Below are 23,233 nucleotides of genomic sequence, written 5' to 3'. Positions count from 1 at the left end.
CAAAGTCGTCCGTAAATACTCACGTATTTATGGACGAAACTGTCCAGGAGGACTGAAGGACAGTGCCGTGTCCTTTGTGAACCCCGCCAGGAAAGTCTCCTGGGCTACTTTCCGCGACCGTATGCCAAAATATACAATACAGAGGCGTGTTGACATTCAGGTGACGTTTAATCGCTTTAATTGAAGCCTGGGATCATTGTAATGGACTCAAAACTGGCCCTACATATTTTTCAGCGTGAAGTTGCCGCAGACAAGTAATGCCAGCACTCTGTCTTTTCTTCAGCAGCTTGTTGCGTTTCGAGCAATTGCTACAGGAGTGCTAGGAAATGAGGCCACTGGCAAGTTAGCCCGATAAGCGCTTTTGTTACTACGTTGCAACATGACGAACGGCACATTTCTTAATCGTAGAAGGGATGCCGTAAAAGGGATATTGTGAAAGGGGTGGCGCAAAAACGTGGATGCGAAAGTAGTCTTTTCAGCACGGAACAAGTTTGCCGGTTTTTCCAAAAGGGTTAATGACGAAAACAATACAATGAAAGCCTCTTTCAACCAAGAAACGCGCTCGTAAACTTGTCGAATTTTGCTTGAAAGCTGTTTACAAGATTCACTTCCGGTGTAAGTGAGCATGTATTGGTAAAACCGGCGGAGGCGTTTATGATCGCCTGCGTGAACATACAAACACACTGAAATGGTTGCCAGTCATCTCGCTGCCCGTTGTAAGCAAAATGCGCGTGGCCACCTATGTTTCTGGGAGTGCAAGAAAACCAAAACCTAAATGGACCAACGCATTAGCTAGGTTGTGAGGTGAACAACCTCCATTAATGTGGTGCTCGCACGTGACGGCAACCATGGTTGGCGTACTGCGAAAAATAATTAGACATCTATCGCACTCCTTAGCTTAGCTATGTTTGTATATTGATTTGTTTGTTTATCCCCGTCAAAAGGCCTTTATAAGCTTTTCGCGAAAACGAATCGTTTGGTTGTTAGTCAGCCTTGTTGTGCTTTCTTCGTCGTTTCGTCCTTGCGCTGTATTTCACAAGTTTAACTCATGAGACAGCAAGTCGCAATTACTGCTTTTTGAACGAATCTCTCGGTACAACGGGTTCATTTGCCTGTCCTCTTAACCTAAGCGCATCCATAAATTACGTATCTCGTATCGCCGCTGGCTTTTGGGAGGCTCTAAAGTCTATTCGGATATCTCCAGTGAGCTCCCTCCTTTTGTTATCCGCTCTCGCCCTAGACTAATAATGTGAGGAATCCCCAGATGGCCTCCTCCTATATCCCTCCAAAAAACTACCACCCTTTCCTAACGATAGTTGAGCGAAGCGCGAAAGCTTTTGTGGCATCGAAACTGCGTCAAAACTGCGTCGAAGCCTTCGCTAAAAGCCCGTCCAACCTCGGCTGAAAGTGCGTCCAGTCGGTCGTAAAGCCTTCAAAGGCCCAAATCGCGAACCCAAGGGACGATTTCGCGCGCACTAAGTAAGCGCATCTACGAACGATCTAAATGTATACGTAGTCTGTGAGATAAACTGCATTAGGCTGTGCAAGCCTGTAATGTGCACGAAGTTTGGAAATGTTTGATTTTATTGTATGTATGTTTTGCAATTTGACTACGAACGATTTTGACGTTACGGGTAGCACCTTGCTAGCACCTTATACATAACCCTGTTGCAGTACTAAGTTATTTGCGTTCATACATGCACTGCTAAACAAAAAAGACACGACGAAGAACGATGACTGATTGATGTATTCTGTATGTCACGCCTCGTTCAACTGTGAAATATTGTGTTTGTTTTAGCCTCTTCCCCCCTATGTAATGCCCATCACGGCCCCTTAGGGTACTAAAATAAATAAATAAAATAAATAAATAAATAAATAAGATCTATCTCTAACTTATCTCTAAAGTACATAAATTACATTATCTGAATTATCTTTAAATACGTAGTTTATGAGCTAAAGGTATGCTATTGCACTCTTTCTTAATGATCAATGATATTCTCTTAACTAAGAGCGTTCCTTTTCAAAGTAACCGCTTTGACACAATGGATGCCGGGTTTCAAGCACGCACCTGTGTCCAGAGATCTCTTCAGAGCTTTTCGGTCGACCAACCGTTCTATGGGGAAAGGCATTAGTTCAACAGGACGCCATAGGTCCCACTAAGAAAGCTACCGCTTTAAAAACTACGTTTGAGCAGCGGGAGGTTGCCATGCGCAGCTCAACGCCGACAACACAAGACGAGGTCTTGGAGTGGGAAGAGAAGCTGGCAACGGCGTACGATGTATAGGCTGTTTCCAACCCTCTCCGCTGCTTTCTGTCTACCTGAAAATAAATGAGTTCTAACCGTCCACCAACTGGAAATAACGCTCAGAAGGTCGCCAACATGGTAAGTGAAGAGACGTATCGCGAAATACCATTCTCCGATGTCATCAACGAAAGAGGGTTCCAAAAATCCCGGGCCATCTCCACTAACGTGAAACCTGGGAAGGGGCGAAGCATACAGTGTGTAAGTATATTTTGGTGCCTTGACGTTCTTGCCCACGGCGATAAAACCGTTGGGGGGGTAGGAGTATACAGCTTTGATGTATGTATCGTGTCCTTGAAGCACGAAACGTTCTAGCGCGAGGCGTTGGAGAACGAGTGTCCCGGTGTGTTCTTTTAGTACGCGTTTTTCCCCCGCAGATGAAACGTTCTAGCGCGAAGCGTTGGAAAACGAGTAACCCGTTCTTTTAGTAACATCACTACAAGAGACGACGGCGACATGAGACGCCGATAGCCCGAGCCCGTAGGGGGTTTTGTCCCTAAAAAATACGTAATAAAAGAAATTGAGTCATTACACTCTGTGAAGGGGTATATCGCATGGAGCTGGGATGGCACAGAATTTTTAACCCTCCCTCGATGAGACCACGTTCAATTTTCGCGTAACGGGGAATTTAATGTTGTTATCGCGCTAAAAAATACGGCTGTATTTTTTTTTATTTTGTTCAGTGAGAAATACCCAGCAGTTACCGGAACCAAAAGAAACAAAGATTTGCGAAGCGAGCACCATTAGCACTACAACAGAAAAAATTTACTCAAGTGTCGGACTGCCTTGCTTAGTCATATATGTGTATGTTTTTATGTTGATGGTTTTATTATTTTATTTTGCTTCGGCGTGCTGTTGAAGCCGTTCAGTCGAATAATACCCAGTGCTCGTCCTGTTTCATTTCCTTCGTACCGTCCGCGCTCTGTTCTACACAAGTTTAATTGTGTTCTCTAAGACGATTAGTGCACGTTTCTGCGGTGTATCGAAGCTGAAAGCGGTCACATGTATTATTAGGTATATCTTCTTTGAAGTTATCGCTCGCGTAGCTATCTCCCGTTTCTTCGTATGAGCCATTTAGGCGGCGTAATATCTTATTTCAAAGAAAGGGTCCCATCTCTTGAACAAAGGGCAAGCGCTGTAGATCTCGTGGTTACGGTGCTTATAGTATGTGCGACAAATTTTCAGCTACCGGAAGAAATAAAGGAAGGCGCCGCACTTGTGAATTCTGAAATTTTTATCTAGACAGCCTACCCTGATCACGATACTAGAAACTCCGCGTGGTGTTTCGGAAAAGGCATTCGCGCTGCTTGCGCGAAAGTGCTCGTCTGAGTGTTCATCCTTGAATGCGGGCTGGCACAAATCGAAGGTTGCAAAAACGGCATGGCCTTTTCCATTTGGCTCTCAGCGCTCTTAAAGTCTAGTCACCACAAGGTGGAGGAGAGGTTAGCCGATCAGGGAGCTAGGCTATAGTTGGAAGAAAAGCCACGGAGTTCATCATTGCGAGGGAAATCCGGACAGGGATTGTAATTTTCTTTTTTTTGTCACTGCACTAAACTTTGTTTAAAATAAACAATGTCCTCACTACCGGGGTGCGAATTTATGGAAGCTTATTCACCTATTTTCTGGCTGACCTCTTTAGCTGTGCTCGACTGCAAGTTATGTTTGCGTACCAATTTAGCCCCACAAAGAAAAGCAAACATTGGAAGCGAAAGGACTGTTTCTGCCCCGGTGGAAGGGGTCGTAACTTTTAACCACAGCGATGGCTCAGAGGTACAGCACTCGCCTCGTATGCGGGAGGTACCGGGTTCGAATACGCGCACCGCAGTGCACCCACCGGTTTCTTAAATGGGTCCAGGCATCGCTGGTAGAGTGCGAACCCTTGAAAGGGGAATTCAAGCCTAGATAGCTGTTTTTATCCTGGCGAGGAGCCCCCAACCCTTGTCCATCTGGTGCCCCCCCCCCTCCCCCCACCGGTCTTTTTGAACATCGCACTGCCGGGGGTGAAAGAGTCTGGCGGTATATCCTCTCACAGGCGGATACAGGTTGAGCGTTCACCGTGGATGTGGAAGTCACCATGTGCATGCCATAGTGGCGCCGGGCACCTACCGGTAAAACAGGTACAAGCGACTCCCCGGCTTGGCGCTCGACCCTTGTGTGGAACTACAACACTTGGGAAGTTGACCCGCCTTGCATGAAATCGCTCCTATAGAATGAAGCGGCTGCAAAAATGAAAGAACTTTTTTTTTGCTCACGGAACAAAAAAATTGGTGGCGTATCTGCTGACTTCGAAGAAATTGTCGTTGAAATACGATAGTCTGCCGCGCGCCGCAGCCCCATAATGGAAATCCGTCTTTCCCTTTCCACCTCTCACACTGCTCCCCTACTGCCTCAGTCCTCCCATGATAAACGTAATAGAGTCTTACTAAATTCAATTCAATTTCCCCGCATTCGCACTGCTGGCACGCCATCTAGTGGGACTTTCGTCGCCTCAGGATTTGGCTCTGGAGCCCGGAAGTTGAGGCTCAATGGCGAGTTTTTTTTTCTTTATATTGTGGTTAAAATATTACTAGATGGTTTATTGTGTTAAATTTTGGCTTGGTGGCTGAATTGAAGGGCGGACGGACGGACGGGCGGGCGGGCGGTCGAGCGGACAGGCAGGCAGACATACCAAAATGTTCGTCTTTAAGTAGCTTCAGAAAGAGTCGTCTTTTAAAACTCGCCGTATAATTATTCCAAGATAACCTCCCGACAAAGAAAAAATAATTTTTCGCGGAGGCGGACTGCCGTTTCTTCAAGCAATTAAAGCGACAAAAATGAGAAGAGATCCTTCCGAGGGTTCCTCGGATGCTGCGAAGCGTATAATTAAGGAACCAAGTTTATATCAGCATATAATTAAGACACCTCCCGTGATAGATTGTTAAGCGAGTCGCCATGGAATGGATAGTATATTTCTATTTTCAACAAGTTTCAACTCACTTCGAGGCATCTTTGTTCCCAGCGAATGAGGGCGCATAGAGAAGCAGAAAAATTTCTAGGTGCACCTAAGTCTGTTTACCTGCTTCAAAGGCGGACGCCTGGGGTACTATTTTGACGGGTACATTTAATGCACACGTCCACCTGTCGACACCACAGCCACGCTTTTTTACCATCCTTAATCAACCTTAGCCCACATTAATCCCATTAACCCATCTTAATCCAACTTAGTGCCAGGTTATAAGTCGGTACTAGCAACCGCTATTGAATCATTAATTAACACTGGGAATCATTATTAATTTCTTATATAGAGCTGGCCCGCTTTGGTTACTACGAGCAGCGGCACCGTGTTTCACACCGACTAGGTAACACTAACCTCTGGCGGTAGAGACGTGGCCTGAAGAACGTGGCTGGAGCCAACAGCGAGAGCCAGCATCTTTTTCTTTACGTTTTATTTTTGTTGTGCTCGGCGCAGTGCAAGCCAGCACCTTTCCTTTATTTTCTTCTTTTAAGAGACTTATTTAGACCCAGTTTCTGGTCGTTTCGCGTTTGTTCTAGTACAAATTATTTAACGCATAATTTTATATTAACGAATGAGGGTCTCTCAGTTATTTACTTATGTTTGGTACAAAATGGGATCAAGATTTATTTTTATTTTTCAGATTTGGATTTTATTTCCCAGATTTCCGAGTGCTGACCTGTGTAAGCCATGCCACCAGGCTTAGTCCTTTTGAAAGCCGTTCCGTACACAAGCTTCGTGTTCGGGCGGTTTGTTACAGCATAACTGCTTTTCTAACGGGCGCTGAAAACGGTTTCAAAAAGAATGGGCCAGGCCAAACAAGCGACACGTGGAAAAGTCAGCGTCAAAGACCTGCCGGGGTCACCATCTAAAAAACTGATTATAAAAGTGTGTGCGCATCTTCCTTCTACAGACTTTGACAAATTCAGCAGCGCACCTCTCCGCTTACCTTTCGGTGGAGATTTGTATCCGCGGCGCGCGCAAAGCATGATGACACGTATAAATGGAGCATGCGGCGTCTTTTTTCCCCTTCCTTTCGTGTGCCTGCTCTCGCCTCAATTTCTTCTCATAAGCCCAACTTGCCAAGCCGGAGGAGACAGATGGCTCGGGACTCTGCTGCTCAGCCAGCGCCCGGCCGTGTATGCGGCGGCGCGTGTCGACGAAGCGCCCCCATGCAGTCGCCGAGATAGCGCTGAAAAATTGGACTCGCGCCGGCAAGCCCGGCGAGTTCATTTGTTCTTGCAAGATGCGCCCGGAGCCCCTCCGGTCCTTGTCGGTGCAAGTTTGGCCGTTCGCGTGTTTGCACCGACGAATGAGGGAGACAGGACGTATGTTGTCGGAGCGCGAAGTGCCAAACTGATATACGCGCCCTCTTGGGCAACGTTGACGGTCAGCCTGACGCTTGCGTTCGTTTTTGTTATTCTGAAATTCCTGGTTATTTATTTCGTCCCAGGGGAAAGATTCTTCCTTACACTGGTGGCGTCTTCAAGCTGCATTATCCAGGGCCTGTATGGGCTGTGCACGTAACTTGAGTGAAAAGCTAGGTAACTTTTTTTCCTGTAGCGGGTGGTAAAGTTGTAATCTTAACGGTGGTTGACGGCATCTTTGTGTATTTAAATGTCTCCGATAATGTGTTTACTGCCTAATATCAATCATCTTGAACTAATTAAATTTACGAAATTTGCTGCTTCAGTCTTATTTTCGAACGCGATGCGTAGGATTGGCCTGAGAGAACAATTCGGAAAGGAAATCTGTGTGTGCTGTCAAACATGTGCTTCTACATTATGAGTATTTTAATTGAAGACGGTCATGATTCCCGTTTTATTGGAACTGCCCCGAAACGAAGTGTACGATGGGGGACTGTTAAGACTGCCACACAACCATGGGAAGTTTTCTCAGCAGGTATATATAATCGGTAACCACCAGTCGCAGTCTTAATACAAATCATAAGGCAGCCACCCCTGAACTATTCCATCTGCAACACAAGGCCGCCATCGGAAAGTACAGAACACGGTTTATCTGCACACATAAAACTGACGTCCATCCAAGTTCCATCGACCTATTTATTTTTAAAAATGGCTGACGATTACTACACTCCCTAAGGCGAAATTTGTGGTCAATGAAAACTACAGTCTTCTCGGTCACAACGCACTAGCTGCTGCGTCTCAGGAAGTGATCACGTGATCAGCGAACGCATGGCGGTGCGCCCTACTCTGCCGTTGTCTCGCACCGGGTCGCCGACGCCGAGCATGTTGTTTTAAATCGTGTTTGAACCTCCCGCGCAAATGCAACGTGGTTCGGATGAGCCACGCAACGACGAAGAGAGATAGTTGCTTTATTGAAAGAGAAAGGAGCAACGCGGAGGAGGTCGAAGGGCCTATGTGCGTGCATCACCCAGAGCGTCCTGTGTTTCTGTGGCGCCTCCTCTGCATACCGCCCTTTCCCGCACACTTTCGCCACAGTTTCTGCCTTCGTTTTCTTTCTGTCTTGGGTGTTTCCTTCGTTCGCTCGGTTACGAGGCTGACGAAGCCACCAAACCACAGTAGCGGGTGCTTACGTGCTGCGCACTAAAATTTGGAAATAGAAAACACGAAAAAGTCGCGTTTTCTTCCCAGAGCTCGATGCGACTACGTTTCAGACAGTACGGTCGCAAATACAGTGCTGCCAAATTGCGATTCGAAGCGCATTTTATTCATTTCGCAACACGAGTTCCGTTGATATTTGAACAGCTTTGCTGTGCAATCATGAAAGCTGGACACAGTGTCAGTGTTGTTTTTATTATATTTTTGGTCAACATCGGCTACACTTGGCGTAAGTTTCAAACGGCGGAGCCAACGCGTATGGCGTTCAGCTGGGTATACATTACTGCCGGAAGCGCAGGTAAATTATGGCTCGCCGTATTCCGTTCCCAGATAGGTCCAAGCAGAATCCTGCATCGCACTTCCGGTGCGTTGCAGAAGGTTAATTAGGCGTGTCGATATGCCGCGCACCGCCCCTAACCGACCAGAAAGGCACCAAGCTGCCCTTATTTAGGATAACAATGCGGAGATTTGACCTCAGGAAACAACTTTACAATGGAAAAAAAGACCGGCCATCAAAAAAAAAAAAAAAAAAACACTAGCCCGCGGCTGGAACCCAGGCCGCTCCCGCTGAAACCCACGATTTTATTCCTAGGCTACCGAGGCCTTTTTTTCTTTTTCCACGTGGTATTTATTGCACTACATGTCAATGCGGGAAATGATATTTAAAACACATATTTACAACTATGTAGACATACAAAGGAGTTGATTACAAGGTGAAGCACAGAAATGAACACAATGAACAATTACGTTCACTTGGTTTAAAATGGGGCGACAGTGAAGAACGAATAAGGAAGGGATACCAGTCAGGGCGAGGATCATTTTGGTCATAGATGTCCTTAAGATTTAAGATTAATGATCATTTGGCAGAAGTGTGATCTGGAAGAAACCATAGGCTCAGCGTGCCTATTCAGCATTCGCATTTTACATAAACTATGCAGAGGGATTTGGAAAAAAAAAATCACATGCACATCACCGTCTGCGGGTGACACGAGATACCGTATACCGTGTGGAGTCGATTCGAATTTCTTCTTAAGAGTTCTTTAGGCCGTACAACGGCTTTGTTTTCGCAGTAGCACAGAACGAAGGCAGCGTTTCAAACGAACCAGTAGGTGACGCTGGCCGCGCACAGCAGGTACCGGGCTCGTACCTCTCTAAGAACGGATTGCCGCATATGGCTCGACTGTCTCATGAAACAGGAAATAATGATTCCACTCCAAATTCTTTGCTTGCGTATGGTCCCCACAAATTTAGCTAGTCTTCCGTGCGGTCCAGTTTTACCTTACAACAGCCTGTTGGGGCAGTGGTAAAAAATTGGCCGCGTATCTGCTCCTTTCGTTGCGAATGACGTCAAAAGACGATAGTCTTTACCGGCTTTTGCGAAGTAAATGCCTCCCTTCGCCTTACCGCTCACTTCTCATGTTGTTCCTCTTGCGTAGCGCTCCTCCCAAGGTAAAAACGCCAAATGTTTGCTTAAATCATTTTAAATTTCCCGCGTTCCACTGCTCCAAACCGGGTGTCTCGATGCGAACGCTGCCGTACGGCGAAGACGCGCGTTAATCGTGGCACCCTACTTCAACGTTTATAGAACCGCGTTTCCCTACTCCACGTGCGTTGCAAGCAGAACGTAGAAACTATCTAGTGGAACATTTCGTAACTGTTGCCGGTTGACTTCTTAAAATGGCGCCAGAAGCTATAGTGGCGCGGGCGACAGCAGGCTACGGCGGAGTGAATTCTTTTTCTGCAGTTGATGAAGTATTTAATTTCGCAAAAGTCAAGCATGTTTGAATTTTTATAAGGGAACACTGCAAATATCACTTCTGTATTGATTTGTTGTCTCATATTTGCGTAATGTCTTGTTCTTCTTCAACAATGTTGACAAGTATGAACATTACACCGGACCAAGACGGGTAAATTTAGCTGTGACTATATAAGACTATTGCGCAGGCATTGTTTTGCTTTGGCCGGGTGGCTGAATCGAGGCACAGACAGACAGACGGACAGACAGACAGACATACAGACATACAGACAGACCAAAATTTCTGGGTTTAAGTAGCCCAAGAAAGACTATCGTCTTTAAAATGCGCGAAAAACAGCCCACCGGTTGACTACAGTGCCTCCTTACTGCAGTCACCACATGTGTTCGTTGAGACGTTTTCAAAAAAAAAAAAATCAATTGCTGTTGCAATTGATTTTGCTTACCTAATTATTTGTTTTTTAATATTCTTGCTTGAACACTTTTATTTAGCAATTTAAAATTATAAATGCCGTCATTTGTCCGCGTGCAGCTGCTCAGTTTTAGCATTGAAAATGCCTATAAAGTTGCAAGAGCGGAAGCTTGGGCGAGTTGGTAATACATTGCGTTGGCGGGAAGCGCGAATTAACGCGAGGACAGAGAAGAGAACAGCAACATAGACGAGACGAAGCGCTACTACCAACTGAAATTTTATTTTGAAACGACACCGCTTATAACAATAACATGGTGTTACTGAAACACAAGGGACATATTATGAAGCCTAAAAGATAGCCTTAAAACTATACATTGTCACTCGAAACACAAAGCCATTTTACACCAGTTCTCCGCGAGTCGATAGATATTGCAGTTCTTTTGCTGACAGTGAAGCGGACGGAACGCTGATGCAGTCGTCACCTAATCTAAGAATTTCGCGGCTTCAAAAATTTTTCCAGTAGTCTGCTCTGTGTCGGCCTATTACCTTGCATTCTTCAAACACCGGACTGCAGCCACACCGGATGTAATGCGAGCCCAATTTAAGGCTGCGCGAACACAGCAACAACGTATGAAGTACTGCTAGTGGCCATCTGGGCTCGCAGTGCCTCCGGTGTGGCTGCAGGCCAGTGTTTGAAGAATGCAAGGTGATAGGCCGACACAGAGAGAAGACTACTGGAGGAATTATCCAAGCCGCGAAATTCTTAGATTAGGTGACGACTGCATCAGCGTTCCGTCCGTTTCACTGTCAGCAAAAGGACTGGAATATCTATGGGCTGGTGGTGAACTGGTCTAGAATTGCTTTATGTTTTCTAGTGACAATGTATAGTTTAATGCTATTTTTTACGCTCCATGATATGTGCGTTGTGTTTCGGTAACACCATGCTATTATATATAAGTGGTGTCGTTTCAAAATAAAATTTCAGTTTATAGTAGCGCTTCGTCCCGTCTATGTTGTTCTCTTCTCTGTCCTCGTGTTAATTCGCGCTTCCCGCCAATCTTAAAAAGTTATTCGTCCAAAAGAGTAACAAGAAAATGAGATAAGGAACAGTTACTAAAGCAACGTCTTAGCTAAATGCCTCCATAGCGAAAATTGTCAGTACGTTTACAAGGCACTGTAGTCAATCGGTGTGCTGATCACCCTATTGCTTTTATGCCAAACAGAAGGCCTCAAACGGCAGACTAGCCAGATTCCTTGGAACCACAGTTGACGTTGGTGAGAAGCGAGTAATTTCGATCATTGCTATCAAAGTGACGATGCCTTGATGTACGAACAGACGAAGAAATATTTCGTAGGATCCCACACGTGCCGCATTATAGGATCAAATGATTCTCCAGTAACTAAAACACGTTAGAACTCATCTAACGGAACGAGCTCCCTGAGACGCAGTCTTAATAAAAATGAATCGCTTCGCATGCCATTGCAAGAACACCGTTATCATGTTCTGCTGGACAGGCCCAGTGAAAAATAAGTTTCAGCCTTGTCTTTTAAATCTCGCTGTTGTGCGCGGCATCAGAGCGGTGCGCCGTTTTCCTTGCCTGAGGCTATTACACGAGCCATTAACTTTCACTGTACGACTCTGGTACTCCCCGGGGGACAACGCTCGAACACGCTGATCGCGTAAACGACTGCGCTCGTTCGCACAAGTCCGGCAACCGTGCTTCTTTGGCCAGACCAAAAGTATTTCTCATCAGAGTCCCGCATGGAAGTGGCAGGGACAGTGTCTCTGCTTCTTTTTTCCACGCTTAATGCTCTCTTGGTGCTCTTTCTTACCTCGGAAGCAATCTGTAGCGTTTAGTTATCACTTACGTGCCTTGCGACATACACGATCATTATCTTGCGAAATGCACCGCGTGGTTGTATGAACCAAGCGACGGCTGAAACCTAAATCCAAGGCTGTGCGCCCTAACCGTGGCTTGTTCGCTTACAGCTTCAGCACATTCTGGCTCCCACCCTGTACTCCTCGCAATGCCGCTTCGGCGAGGCTCCGGGCACCCTCTACCGTACCAGGAGGGCTGTGATAAGAACCCCCACCTATCCCCTCCCCTGCCTTTCCCCTCCCCTGAGCACTGGGAGAGAGCACTGTCCAGCTCGGACCCTGACGACCAGCTTTGGCTGGTGCTCAAGGGGTCCTGGACTCAAGGGGTCCTGGAATGAGGACTCTTCCCCAGGGCTGACAACTTTAGATACGTTTATTCCTCCTCCTTCAGCTACGTGGTCGCAAAGTCATTTTTTGCAAGAACACAGTGGCCAGCTCTCCAGAACCACTTCACGCTCACTCGAACGTCAAGGAGCCACTAAACTTCGCATGGTCTTCCCGCCGTAAACCTACATTGTTCATAACGATGAGTTGATTTTTTTGTTGCAAATTCAGCAACCAAGCAATATTTTCACCGGGGAAAATTCTCCGGTACGACTTCGGCCTAAGAATTGCCACTGGTGTCAGCAATTGTTACGCGATAACATTTTCTCGAAAGACACGGAGATAAATTTGGAAATATTGAGCCTTAGTGCGGTTTATAGAGTACAAATGATGCTAGCAGCGCTTCAAGACCTTTCAATTACAGTTCTCCTTTTAGTCGCCGAAAAGACATCTATTACCCATTTGAAATGAGCACAAACATTAATCGCTTCCTGCCGTGCACCACCTTCGGCATTTCTAAAAAGGGCCCGTGACGTCCAACCGAATGAAAAAATTGCTCAGATACAGCCGCTGGGACGGGGGAGAGGGGGAGGGGGCGTGGATGATTTGCGTGATTGCGTGAAGACCCGGATTTGCGTGATTGACCTGCTGCATGTGCTTAGTTGATCTTACATGCAGTTTCTTCAAATTAAACCGTTTTCCAAAGCAAGTGCATTCTACCATAGAAACGCCGTCGCCGGCGGCAGTCTGTTGTCTCTTCACACCTTCTTTTGACAAGCCGAGTTAGCCCTATTGCTTGTTGGCCAATCCCCTGAGTTGGTACGTGACCGTCTTTTGGACTACTCAACCCAGGTCTCCGTAACCATCTCTGCATTTGAGCTTTCGTGACGGATTCCGGGGCTGCAGTTTTTTTTTTCTTTTTTGGATCAGGCCTTTCTGCTACGTGTACAGTGCCAGGTCCGGGAAACAATAGAATATTTTTTTCCTGCACTGCCGCCGCTTCTCAGCAGCTAAACAGGGGCTTTTGAAGGAGCCGATTAGTCATTGGTTGTATGTGGCCCAGCATATTCATCACACTAATAATCTCGGGCACAATTTCGGTTACGCAAACAGGGACATTCATAATTGCATTCAAGTTTACCTTTATGCTACAGTTCGCTTCAGTTGCTTACGAAGGCACAATTTTGGCTACTTCTGGTTTTCAACACCATCTTTATTTCAACATCAACAACTACAAGAGTTCTAGATGCTGGGGGCACAATCAAAAAGCCGTGGCTCGGCTTGACTCGGAGAGTGCCCCGTATACTTGTCAAAACACACAAATAAGTAAAAAACACACAACTAAGTAAATAGTAGCAAACGCATGAGTCACATAAATGCGTGTAAATTTCGCACAACTATACAAATTATACAACTATACAACTAACAAAACAATACAACTATACAACTATACGAATAGAAGTCTTTTATCGCAAAAGACTTCTATTTCAAGCCCCAATTTTTTTCTGGGAAATAAATTAATCCTGTAAGCTCCAATTAGAGCACAGTCAAAGATTTAGCCCTGGCCAATCAAGCGTATCGAAGGCGTCATTATCATCATCGTCATTCCCGCGTGCCGACGGGCTGGGCCCAGTGCGCCAATGCAGCATGGTGGCGTTCTAGCGGGGGTGAACGCGTTTGGCGGTGTCGCGGGGTCGCCGGGGACGGGCTGCGCCGTGGCAGACTTCGAAAGTGGGAGGGCTGGGATACGCCCGGGTTGACGAGGCGGCAGGGGCGGCGCCGCAGCGCCCGATGGCCGCCGGGCACCGATGAGGCAGGTACATGACGGCAACAGCGCGGAAGCCCTGCCCACCGCCGCCGAGCAAACGCCCGAGGTCGACAACATCCTGTTCTCCAGCCCGAGCCTCTACACCATCATCGGCGTTCTCACACTCGCGGTGCTCTTCTGCGCTGGCGTGCTCGCTTACACCGTGCGTCGGAACGACCTCCTCAAGTCCGAGTACTACCGCCTCATGGCCGCCGTCGCCGAACGAGGCTCTAAGGGTGCCAGGTAGGTTAACTTTGTAACGGACGAACGCCGAGCCGCCTTGTAACAGAGGGCGCCGATTCGCTATTCGAGCTTACAAATAGAACCTCCTTTTGTATTTATACACAACATATATTGGACGATCTGTGGCTTCGGATGGTGATGGTGTTAGTTACCCACGTTAAAGGGACCACGTCAAAATGCAAGCTTGTTTCATTCGAAAGATCGCCACGTTACAATAGTACTGACACCACTTTTGACGCGAAATTCGCTTAAATTGGCTGTATAATGAGGAAAACAGAAAAGAATAGGCATGCGACACCCTAGCCACATTTACGCACTCAATTTATGACGTATCATTGGCAACCCGTTGCGATTGGCTCAGACCAACAAAATCCAGCGCAAATTAGACGGGGATTATGAGCTTGCAGGACGAGCTATTTGCTCTTGCATTTAGTGCAGATTCTTTTTATAGCAGTAAGAAAGGTGGGGTAAACAACGGAAGTTACGAACGAACGAACGCGCAAACGTAGAAGCACAAGGAGTATTGCGCGCACTATACCTGCCATAGCTGCACAGCTGTCCTGGCTTGTCTGACGCGGCACTGTCTAACTGGCGTATGGGAGATTGTATTACGTGACCCTGTTTGTCGAGCGTACCCATTGTTTTGCGCAGGGTGTCGAACCGGAACCGGAACCGAACCGGAAACCGGAACTGAACCCGAATTTTCACCCGGAACCGGAGCTGAACCGGAACCGCATTTTTTCTGCCATTTTGGAACTGAACCCGAACCGGAACGAATTGAAGGAACCGTTCCGAACCGGTTCCGGGGCTTCAAAACTGTAATTTCTAGTTTTCGATTTGGTGCCCCACCTTGTGTTCGAAGATATTTTTACCACTTGCCCGAGAGCACCGCAAAATATTTTGCATACTCTGCAATACCACAATAACCCACCACGTTCTCTGCTTATTATTACCATCATGTAATGTAAAGTTGACCGTATATGCTATCAGTTTGCTTTAGATACTGCTTATCTCCCTCAGTTTGCTTTTTCATTCAGACAAAGTTAAAGGGACCCTGCAACACTTGCCACCGACTACTAGTAATGTATTTTGGGATAAAGTCTATTGTCCCAGAAATCTCCTCCTGGTCTGGTGCCACAAAAAAGCAGGCATGGGTGCCTGTTCGCAAGTGCGCGCTCGGGCTGGTAGGGCGTTTTTGAAGCAATAAGGGGTTTTAGTCGAGTGGTCCCGTTGAAAGGGAAGTATTGAGCTCATCACTTAAACTTCGCGCGCACTCAAAACACACAAGAAACGCAAAACTGTGCCTACAGGTTCAGGCATAGAAGAGGTTCGTACACAGCGACGACGACGACGGAAATGGGAGAATATAGCCGCGAAGTTGACCAGTGACAGCCGATCGGGCAGCCATGGCCTATGTGACGTCCCTTAGGCCATGCCAGGGGTTGCATAATGAGGACAACTGAAGAGAGAGCGGTTGTTTTTCCGCGTCTTTCACATCTATTTGCGCGCTCACCGCTTCACGTGCACGTGTAATATTTGGCAGTGTAATCTAAACGTCAGTGTAATCTAAATGTAATCTAAACCACGCAGTGTAATCTAAACGTCGCGCAGGTTTACTTGCACTGCTCAAAGAATGTTGCAGGGTCCCTTTAAGCTATAACGTATATTCTGAAGCAGCACATCATGGATTGTTCCTCATGATTTCTATCGGCATGGTGTTTATTATTGTGTAAACTTGTTGTTAATCTCTTGTTAATTTGAGTGCATCCCTGCCCCCTTGTGAAGGCATTCAGGGACATTATCAACAATGAATCCATATCTTCCACTCATTTTAGTTTGAATAGGCAGTTATATAAAAACGGCGATGAGACATAAACACTCCAAGTTCTCCAAGTCATCGGTACCTTTTCTTGTAGAGTGCCGTTGTGTACTTTCTGCTCTCAGAGAGCATGAGAACTGAAACAAAATTTGGGGGCTTTTTAATTTCCGCTTTAAAAGTAGATGTGACCGAATTTCTGTATTATCTTGAATCTTGTCTACCTTAAAGTAAAGGGTAGCATGAAAAAAAAGTCGAATAATGCGGATTAGCAGGTAGACTGGAGTGGATGTGCGAGACGAGTGGATGAGCTAATCTGATTTTGTAGGAATTAGTGTGTTGATTAATTTGGATTAGAGGAATTAGCGGGTCGGTTAAGGTGGACTAGAGGCTCGTACCAACCACGATACCTTTGGGGTCCTTGGCATTTGAAAATATTGCGGTGGTCTCCTCGACCAATCAGGAAATTTAGTTTCGCAGAAAATAGCCGGCAGAAACGACCATCTGAATGCTATAAAATGCCTTTCTTTATCCACGTTTTGCGCTGTTACGTTGTTTCTGGTTTAAGAGTGACATCTAGAACTGAAGTTAGTAAATAATTACCTAACGCATATTTTATACTCATCTAAGGGTTTTCAAAAACAAATATATACGGGGTGTTACGACGATAATTAAAACATTAAAAAATTTTTCATGAGCGAACCGCTGCTCGGTTCGCACTCAAACTTCACACAAAGGTCGCATTTTGTGGTATATTTTGTTTGACACCGGGCACAACGACGACACTTGCCTGCTTATTGTGAAAATAGGTAAAAACGATTTTCGCCTATGGGAAAATCGCGGCCGAGGAAAATGGCGGTCTCAGGGTCCCAAGCTGTGTGGAGTGCCTGGGACCCTGATACACCTAGTGGGTGGCTGCAACAAATCTACCCTAGACTCCACCCCCTTAAAACCTCCACCTTTCTACGGACCTTTGGGACAGACCCTTGGCCAGCTCAAACCTTGAAGATCAGCTGCGCCTGATCGGAAGGGCTGTCGACTCGGCCCAAGCTCGAGGCGTCCTTGAGTACGCCTCTCTGAAATTTTTCCTCCATTTAATTAAGGCTCATTCTCTCTCTCTCTCTCTCTACAAGCGACCATTACCACTGCTTGCGACCACACTAAGTTACTATCTTCCCTGAACCCAATCACTGCCACCTGTGGCTGAAGTGTCATTAGCAAGTTGTAATCGCTGCTCAGTGAGCCCTTAGCCTTCCTTCTAACCAGCACGTTAGCAGATGGAAGGTGTGGAGAATGACATCCGTTTAAACGCCACCTGAAACGGTTTACAGTGGAGGCGAACGCCGACGCGGGACAGTTTTCGACTTCTAGCATTGCTAATGATCTCGTGTTAAAGCTAAAACGCCATTGAAACTATGGGCAAGTAAAAAGCGTAACAGACCAACCAATTAATTTTAAATGTGAAATTTTTCCCTCGCCGTGCGAAAATACGTGCGCCTGCGCGCGTGCGTGCGTCGACATCTGATGTTAACAAAATATACAGCGGGCGTACAGCCTCTCTGCTACCCAGATAAGTTTCCCGCCCCCAAAAGAGGCTTCCCGCTTGCCAGTAAACTGTCTGTCTGCCTGCCTGTCAGCCGGCCCGAAGATTCCGGCGAGGTTGCGGGATTTGGAGACGACGGGCGACCTGGCGGGGGGGTGGGGGGGGGGATAGGTGGAAGGGCGCGAAGCCTCTTTACGGAGACACTCGAGGGTACCAAAAAACGAGGGTGGACGGACAGGTCGTCTGCTTAGTGGACGGACGGGGCAATGGACATCCTGCAGGGTGGCTGTCCGGAAGGTTCTGGCGAGGGTGCCACACCAAGGAAGATGAGAGGAGGAGGAGTCGGAGGCACCGGGGCGCTTCCAACTGATCAGGAGGCTACACGCTTGCCTTTTAGAAGACTGAGGCAAAGATACATCATTTGCAGACGAGGCCCGGCCCGTCACTCATCGGCGAGGGGAGTGGATCACAATGCAGTACAGCGACGGCTACGTAGAGCCACGTTTTAGAGCGCAGCTTTTAAGCGCCCGCTCCAGTGGTTTCGCCTACTCCCTTAGCGTCGCCTTCATTGTAACCGACAGAACGAAAAGGCCACCGAAGATAGCGTAAGCAAGAAAGTGGAGGATGAAATTACGGTGAAAGTGTGAGGGGAAGGGACATGCTCGCCGGTGGCGACGCGCAACGAGATAACGACAGAGTATAGCGTGCGCAGTCCTGCATTCGCTGATGACGCGATAGGCTTCCTGAGACGCAGCAGCCATGCAGCAGCTATGCGCCGTCTCCGAGGAAGCTGCAGTTCGCGCCGCACTCAAATTTCGCATTAGCGAGTATCGTAATTGTCAGCCATTTTTTTTTTGTTTCCTCAAGAAAACTTCAAGATATGAAACTTCGGGTTACTGAGCCAAGAACAAAGTTAAAATAAGTTCTACAAATGAATGAAACCGTACAAATAGAAATAGACTTGCGGCCATGAAGACTACTGATTTCACCTACACACGTATATGCAGCCTTAAGTGTCCCAGTGAACCCTTTATTTTGTTTCAGTTAGTGTTTTAATTGATGACCTACCATAGAAAACATTTTGTAGTTGATTGTACAGTTAACAGGACTCTTGAACACTTTCTATAAACGTTTTCAGTCTTTACGCCGCTTCTGTAAGCGGTGAGAAATCTATCGCCATTGCCACCATGAGGCGGCACTGCGTAATTTGCACGTCGCAGCAGATACGCCTTCGTTCCTGCTCTGATTTTGCGACCTTCTTTTTAAATTGGCTATCAAGTGCGTTCTTTGCTGTAATTTAGGGAAAGCCGGCAAATAGCCGCTACATCCCTGTAATCACGTAATTCCAGCGGCCGAAGAATGTCGAGACTGGGAAGAAGAGATAAATATTTTGAGGAAGTTTGTAAGTGCTCTGATGGGCATAGAGCAGTAATTTTTGGCTGAGGTACTTCGCAACCCCGTAATATAAGTAGAGGGTGTATTGGTTGTCTACGTTCTGCAAGAATTCAAGATTTAGAAAGAAGTTGACAAAAGTGTTTAGGGTGTCTTTAAGTTGGCCAAAGCAAAACATTTCCACAAATAAACCTATATTATGACTTCGTTTTTATACCGACGTCACAGAGAAACGAAAACCGAGCACACAAAAAATAGCAAAAAAAAAAAAAACTCATGCCTTTCTTTCCCGAACCCGTTTGAACCCGTTTGAACCGGTTCGAACCGGTTCGAACCGGAACGGAATGGTGCTCCGGAACTGAACCCGAACCGAACCCGAAAGACTTGAACCCGAACCCGAACCGAACCCGAAAAAATACCGGTTCGACACCCTGGTTTTGCGAAATGGTTACTATGAACTGTAACAAACATGAACCAGGTACAAATCCGGTCAAAAAAATTCACGCATCTCCACGAAGTGAATCATGACAAGTGGGCGAAGCAATGGGGATCGTTCTTACCGTAAACCACCCGTGGCATTGCCTACTCGCCAATCTAAAGGAGTGACAACGCGTGTGTACAGTATATACAATTTCAATCCAATCCGATCCAATCCAATCGGATACAATTCAATTTAATACAATCCATTTCAATCCGATCTGATCCGATCCGATACGATCCAATCCAATCCAATCCAAATCCCATCCAATCCGATGCTCCTCGCGCATGCGCAACACTGTGTACACGGACGCCAAGCTCCGGACAAAGCGAGGTCCTAAGGTGCTTCGCCCCTAAAGCAAAGCGAGAGCCAAAAGCGGTCCTGAATCCCGAACGGCTTGGTAGCGTCATCTCGGAGCAGAGATGGCCAGCAAAAGGCGTTTCGCCGTTCGTTGTAACCTTAGTGAATATACTAACTCTTTTACACGTCCTGTAAATGTTATCACTGACGTAATGAAACGAACGACGCAGTGAGAAAATAAAAGTTTTGGATGAAATTATTGAATTTCTCTGTGAATAAAGAAAGCTTCCTTTGCTGCCAGACAAACGCTGGGGGCACTATAAAACACAAACTTTTTCGAATCAAACAAACTTGCATTTTGTCCTCGGGGTTTCTTTAACATAGCGTGAAACCTTCAGGCAAGAACCGGAATTAAATTACATCACAATAGCTTAATTCCTTTTAATGAAACTTTGCTATTTAAGCTTCATTAGTTTCACTGGCGTAAAGTAAGTGTGCGAATCCAATTTTGGAGACCTCTAAATACCACAGAAGGCTTTCCCGCTCAACTCGCATTTGTGGAAGACGTTATATGGATGATGGAGCACAACCACGTACCTGTTACTTCGTGCTTCTTCGGACAGTACTCTTTTTTTGTAAGTGGCGCTTACCGGGGTGAACATAGCGCACACTGGGAACCTATGTTACGTTTAAACGACGTTTTGTATGGAGTTTCGCCTGTAAACGTTCTCTCAATAAACATATGTTCGCTGGAAACCATACTCAAGCTAACATATACCTACAGCAGTATGCAAGATATGCTTTTATGAAGGAAGTGGGACTCCTTTCCCATCAAAGATTCAGGGGGGGGGGGGGGAGAGAGAGAGAGAGAGATTTAGCAAGACAAAAAGAAAACAGATGGAGAAAAAAATAACGAGATAACAGAAGGCGAAATGCGAAAACCACCAAAACTGAAAAAAAGGCTTCGGGGTGCAGGGGGTGTAGTCCGAAAAACTTTCCGTTTGTTTCTTAGCTATTTTCGTTCAGGGCAATGCAGTGTCAAATGGCTGATGGTCGTGGTGAGAGCACGAAGCTGAAGCGCTGTGTAAGCGTGCGGCTTCGGATGCCGCTAAAAATGTTTATCGGTAGTCGCAATTTTATGGCAAACACCATAACTAACCCCCCCCCCCACCCCCCCACCCCCCACCCCCCGCTGCTCCTGGCACAATGAGGAAAAAGCTCGTTGTAATCTTCGGCAATTTGCTTAAACCAAACATGAACGTAGAAGCAAAGCTGGATTACGTGCGGAGCAGGTGGTTTTTTTACGCACTGAAATATCCTTCAACCAATAATTTCTATTTTTACTAATAAAATGGGTGAGTGTGTTACCTTTTTCAATTCTCTGCTTTTGTCAAAATACGGGGCGTTGCACGGTTGGTGCTTCTTTACACATTTTTCGTGTTTCGGTTTAGTTTCTTCGGGGTTTCTTGCTTTTATCTTCGCCGTGTGAGGGTGGAGTATAAGATATGTACGTTTGATTTTCTTAGTTCGTTTTTAATATTTTCGAATTTAGGTTTAAAAAAAAATCTCATTTCCTTCTACTAATGATCTCTATTTCCACTATTATAGCTACAAGGTGCGTTACCTTCTCAAACTTGCGGATTTGTGTGCAAAGACAGGGCATACAAAGCTGGTGCTGCGGTGTGCTCGCCTAGCAAAGCTTTCGCAATACTTTCTTGCACGCCTAACTTGACGTACGTAATTCTGTTAAAAGCCATACAATCCTCAGGTCAAATGAGTGAAATGTAAAATATTTTGTCGTTATTGCGAAGTTGTCACTCACTTCAACCACAAATCTTTTCATGCGAATTCGTGCAAGAATAACTAAAGAAAACTCGCGCTCATCTGGCAAATAGTCTTTAAGTGATGCTTTGGCGCACCTACTTGAAATTGGCCGAACCATAATAATGCGAATATTGCTAATCTTGCGAATTATGCGTATCTCGAAGTGAGTGCGTCGCCCCCTCATTAGCCGTGCACTGCGTATACTAGCGAGATATCCATCGATGATGAATAATCCTTAGGCGTCGCCCGCGCAGGTCGACGTTCGATCCAGACTTTCCCGACACCGTGGAGACCATGGGACCGGGCCCGAAGGTCGAAGATACCACCCGCGACGTCCTCATGCTGCTCGTTACCAGAAAGTCCATTTCCAACACATCGCACCCGAACCGAACAAGGCGTCCCCACCACCGCTTCAGTAGCCACCAGGGCTGCTTACTACGACGACCTGGACAGCGGCCCAAGACCGCCAAACAGAACGCGAACGCCAGGGGTGTCCGCGAACGAGGTCTTGGTCGTGACCAACCACACTGTGGCAAGGACGTCATCATCGCTGGACTCTACAAACACGTCACTAGCGTCCCGATTGACGACATTTGAAGCGTCCTTGAAAGAAGCGGCGGGTTCTCAGGTGTACCAAGTGTCGCCTGCTGTGGCCGCGACCAACGTCACGGCAGCAGAAGCTATTGGACTCACACTAAAGTCTGTAGGTAATGCCACGGGTGCGGACGTCAATGCTACACTGTCCGATGAAGAGTACGACGTAATCGAGAGCAGCGAAAGGCCTGAAGCTGGTGCATAGCGTGTTGTATCCGCAAATCATCCGTACCCATACATCCGCTCCGGAGAGACTGCAAGACAGTCCTTCTCGTGGAAGGGAGACCGCAGCGGTGGTTAGCGAACATAGTCTCGACAGCTGTTCGGGTGCTAGTGTTGTCGTCGACAGAGTGACGGCCCCCGTACGTTTCTCAAGGCGGCGGGACAAAAGCTTCCATCCTTCATAAGCTGCTGCGTGCAATTAGGAAAATTCCTCAGACTTGTCCATGTTACCGATGAATGCCCGAATCAAGCCCTGAGCCACTCATGGACATAGCTCGCAGGAAATTCATAACCGGAGGCGAAATCATTGTTACTGCGGGAAAACCGACACCGAGGCAAGCAAAGGTCTCTTAATTTCGTTAAGAATCATTTCTTCTCTCTATGACAAGTTTTTGTCATAATTTGTCTTTCAATGATTTGAAATACAGAAAGCTACCACGGCGAGGCAGAAATAACCCACTGTGTTGCCTTTTGCTTATGCTAGAATACCACGATAAAGAGATAAAAAGGTAAATTCGGTGGATTTGGGTTCGGGAATTGATATCGGGGCCTGAATTTGAGTCCAACACGCATCTGATCTTTGGCGGATCATTGGCTCTAGCTCCCTAAAAGTGCACCTATAGTGAAGGCGTTGTGGCTTTCGAATTAAAACGTGTGTGGGAGACACAGATTGGGGCCAAGGAGTAACTTAGGCATGCTAATTGCACAAGTAGAAAAGTAAACCTTTGTTAAATCTTTCTAGGTCAATCATAAGCCGCCTGGGCCAAAAA

General features: G+C 46.6%; 1 protein-coding gene across 1 annotated transcript; it reads left to right on the top strand.

Annotated features, from left to right (window-relative positions):
* The first annotated feature begins 13,954 nt into the window (after positions 1-13,954).
* LOC144152588 (uncharacterized) lies at positions 13,955-22,752 on the top strand. Its single transcript, XM_077683897.1, has 2 exons — positions 13,955-14,294; positions 21,902-22,752. The coding sequence occupies exons 1-2, from the start codon at positions 14,053-14,055 to the stop codon at positions 22,242-22,244; spliced, it is 585 nt and encodes a 194-aa protein (XP_077540023.1). The 5' UTR covers positions 13,955-14,052; the 3' UTR covers positions 22,245-22,752.
* The last annotated feature ends 481 nt before the right edge of the window (positions 22,753-23,233 follow it).

This window comes from Haemaphysalis longicornis, unplaced genomic scaffold (genome assembly GCF_048455015.1).
Source record: "Haemaphysalis longicornis isolate Haplotype H1 unplaced genomic scaffold, Haemaphysalis longicornis Haplotype H1 scaffold_9, whole genome shotgun sequence".
NCBI classification, from domain to species: Eukaryota; Metazoa; Arthropoda; class Arachnida; order Ixodida; family Ixodidae; genus Haemaphysalis; species Haemaphysalis longicornis.
The sequence above is the reverse complement of the archived record's forward strand: the minus strand, read 5'-3'. Positions and strand labels throughout refer to the sequence as shown.

Coding starts and splice junctions, on each gene's coding strand:
- LOC144152588 (XM_077683897.1), top strand. CDS start 14,053: ATGAGGCAGGTACATGACGGCAACAGCGCGGAAGCCCTGCCCACCGCC. Junction 14,295..21,901: donor CGAGGCTCTAAGGGTGCCAG/GTAGGTTAACTT, acceptor TCGCCCGCGCAG/GTCGACGTTCGATCCAGACT.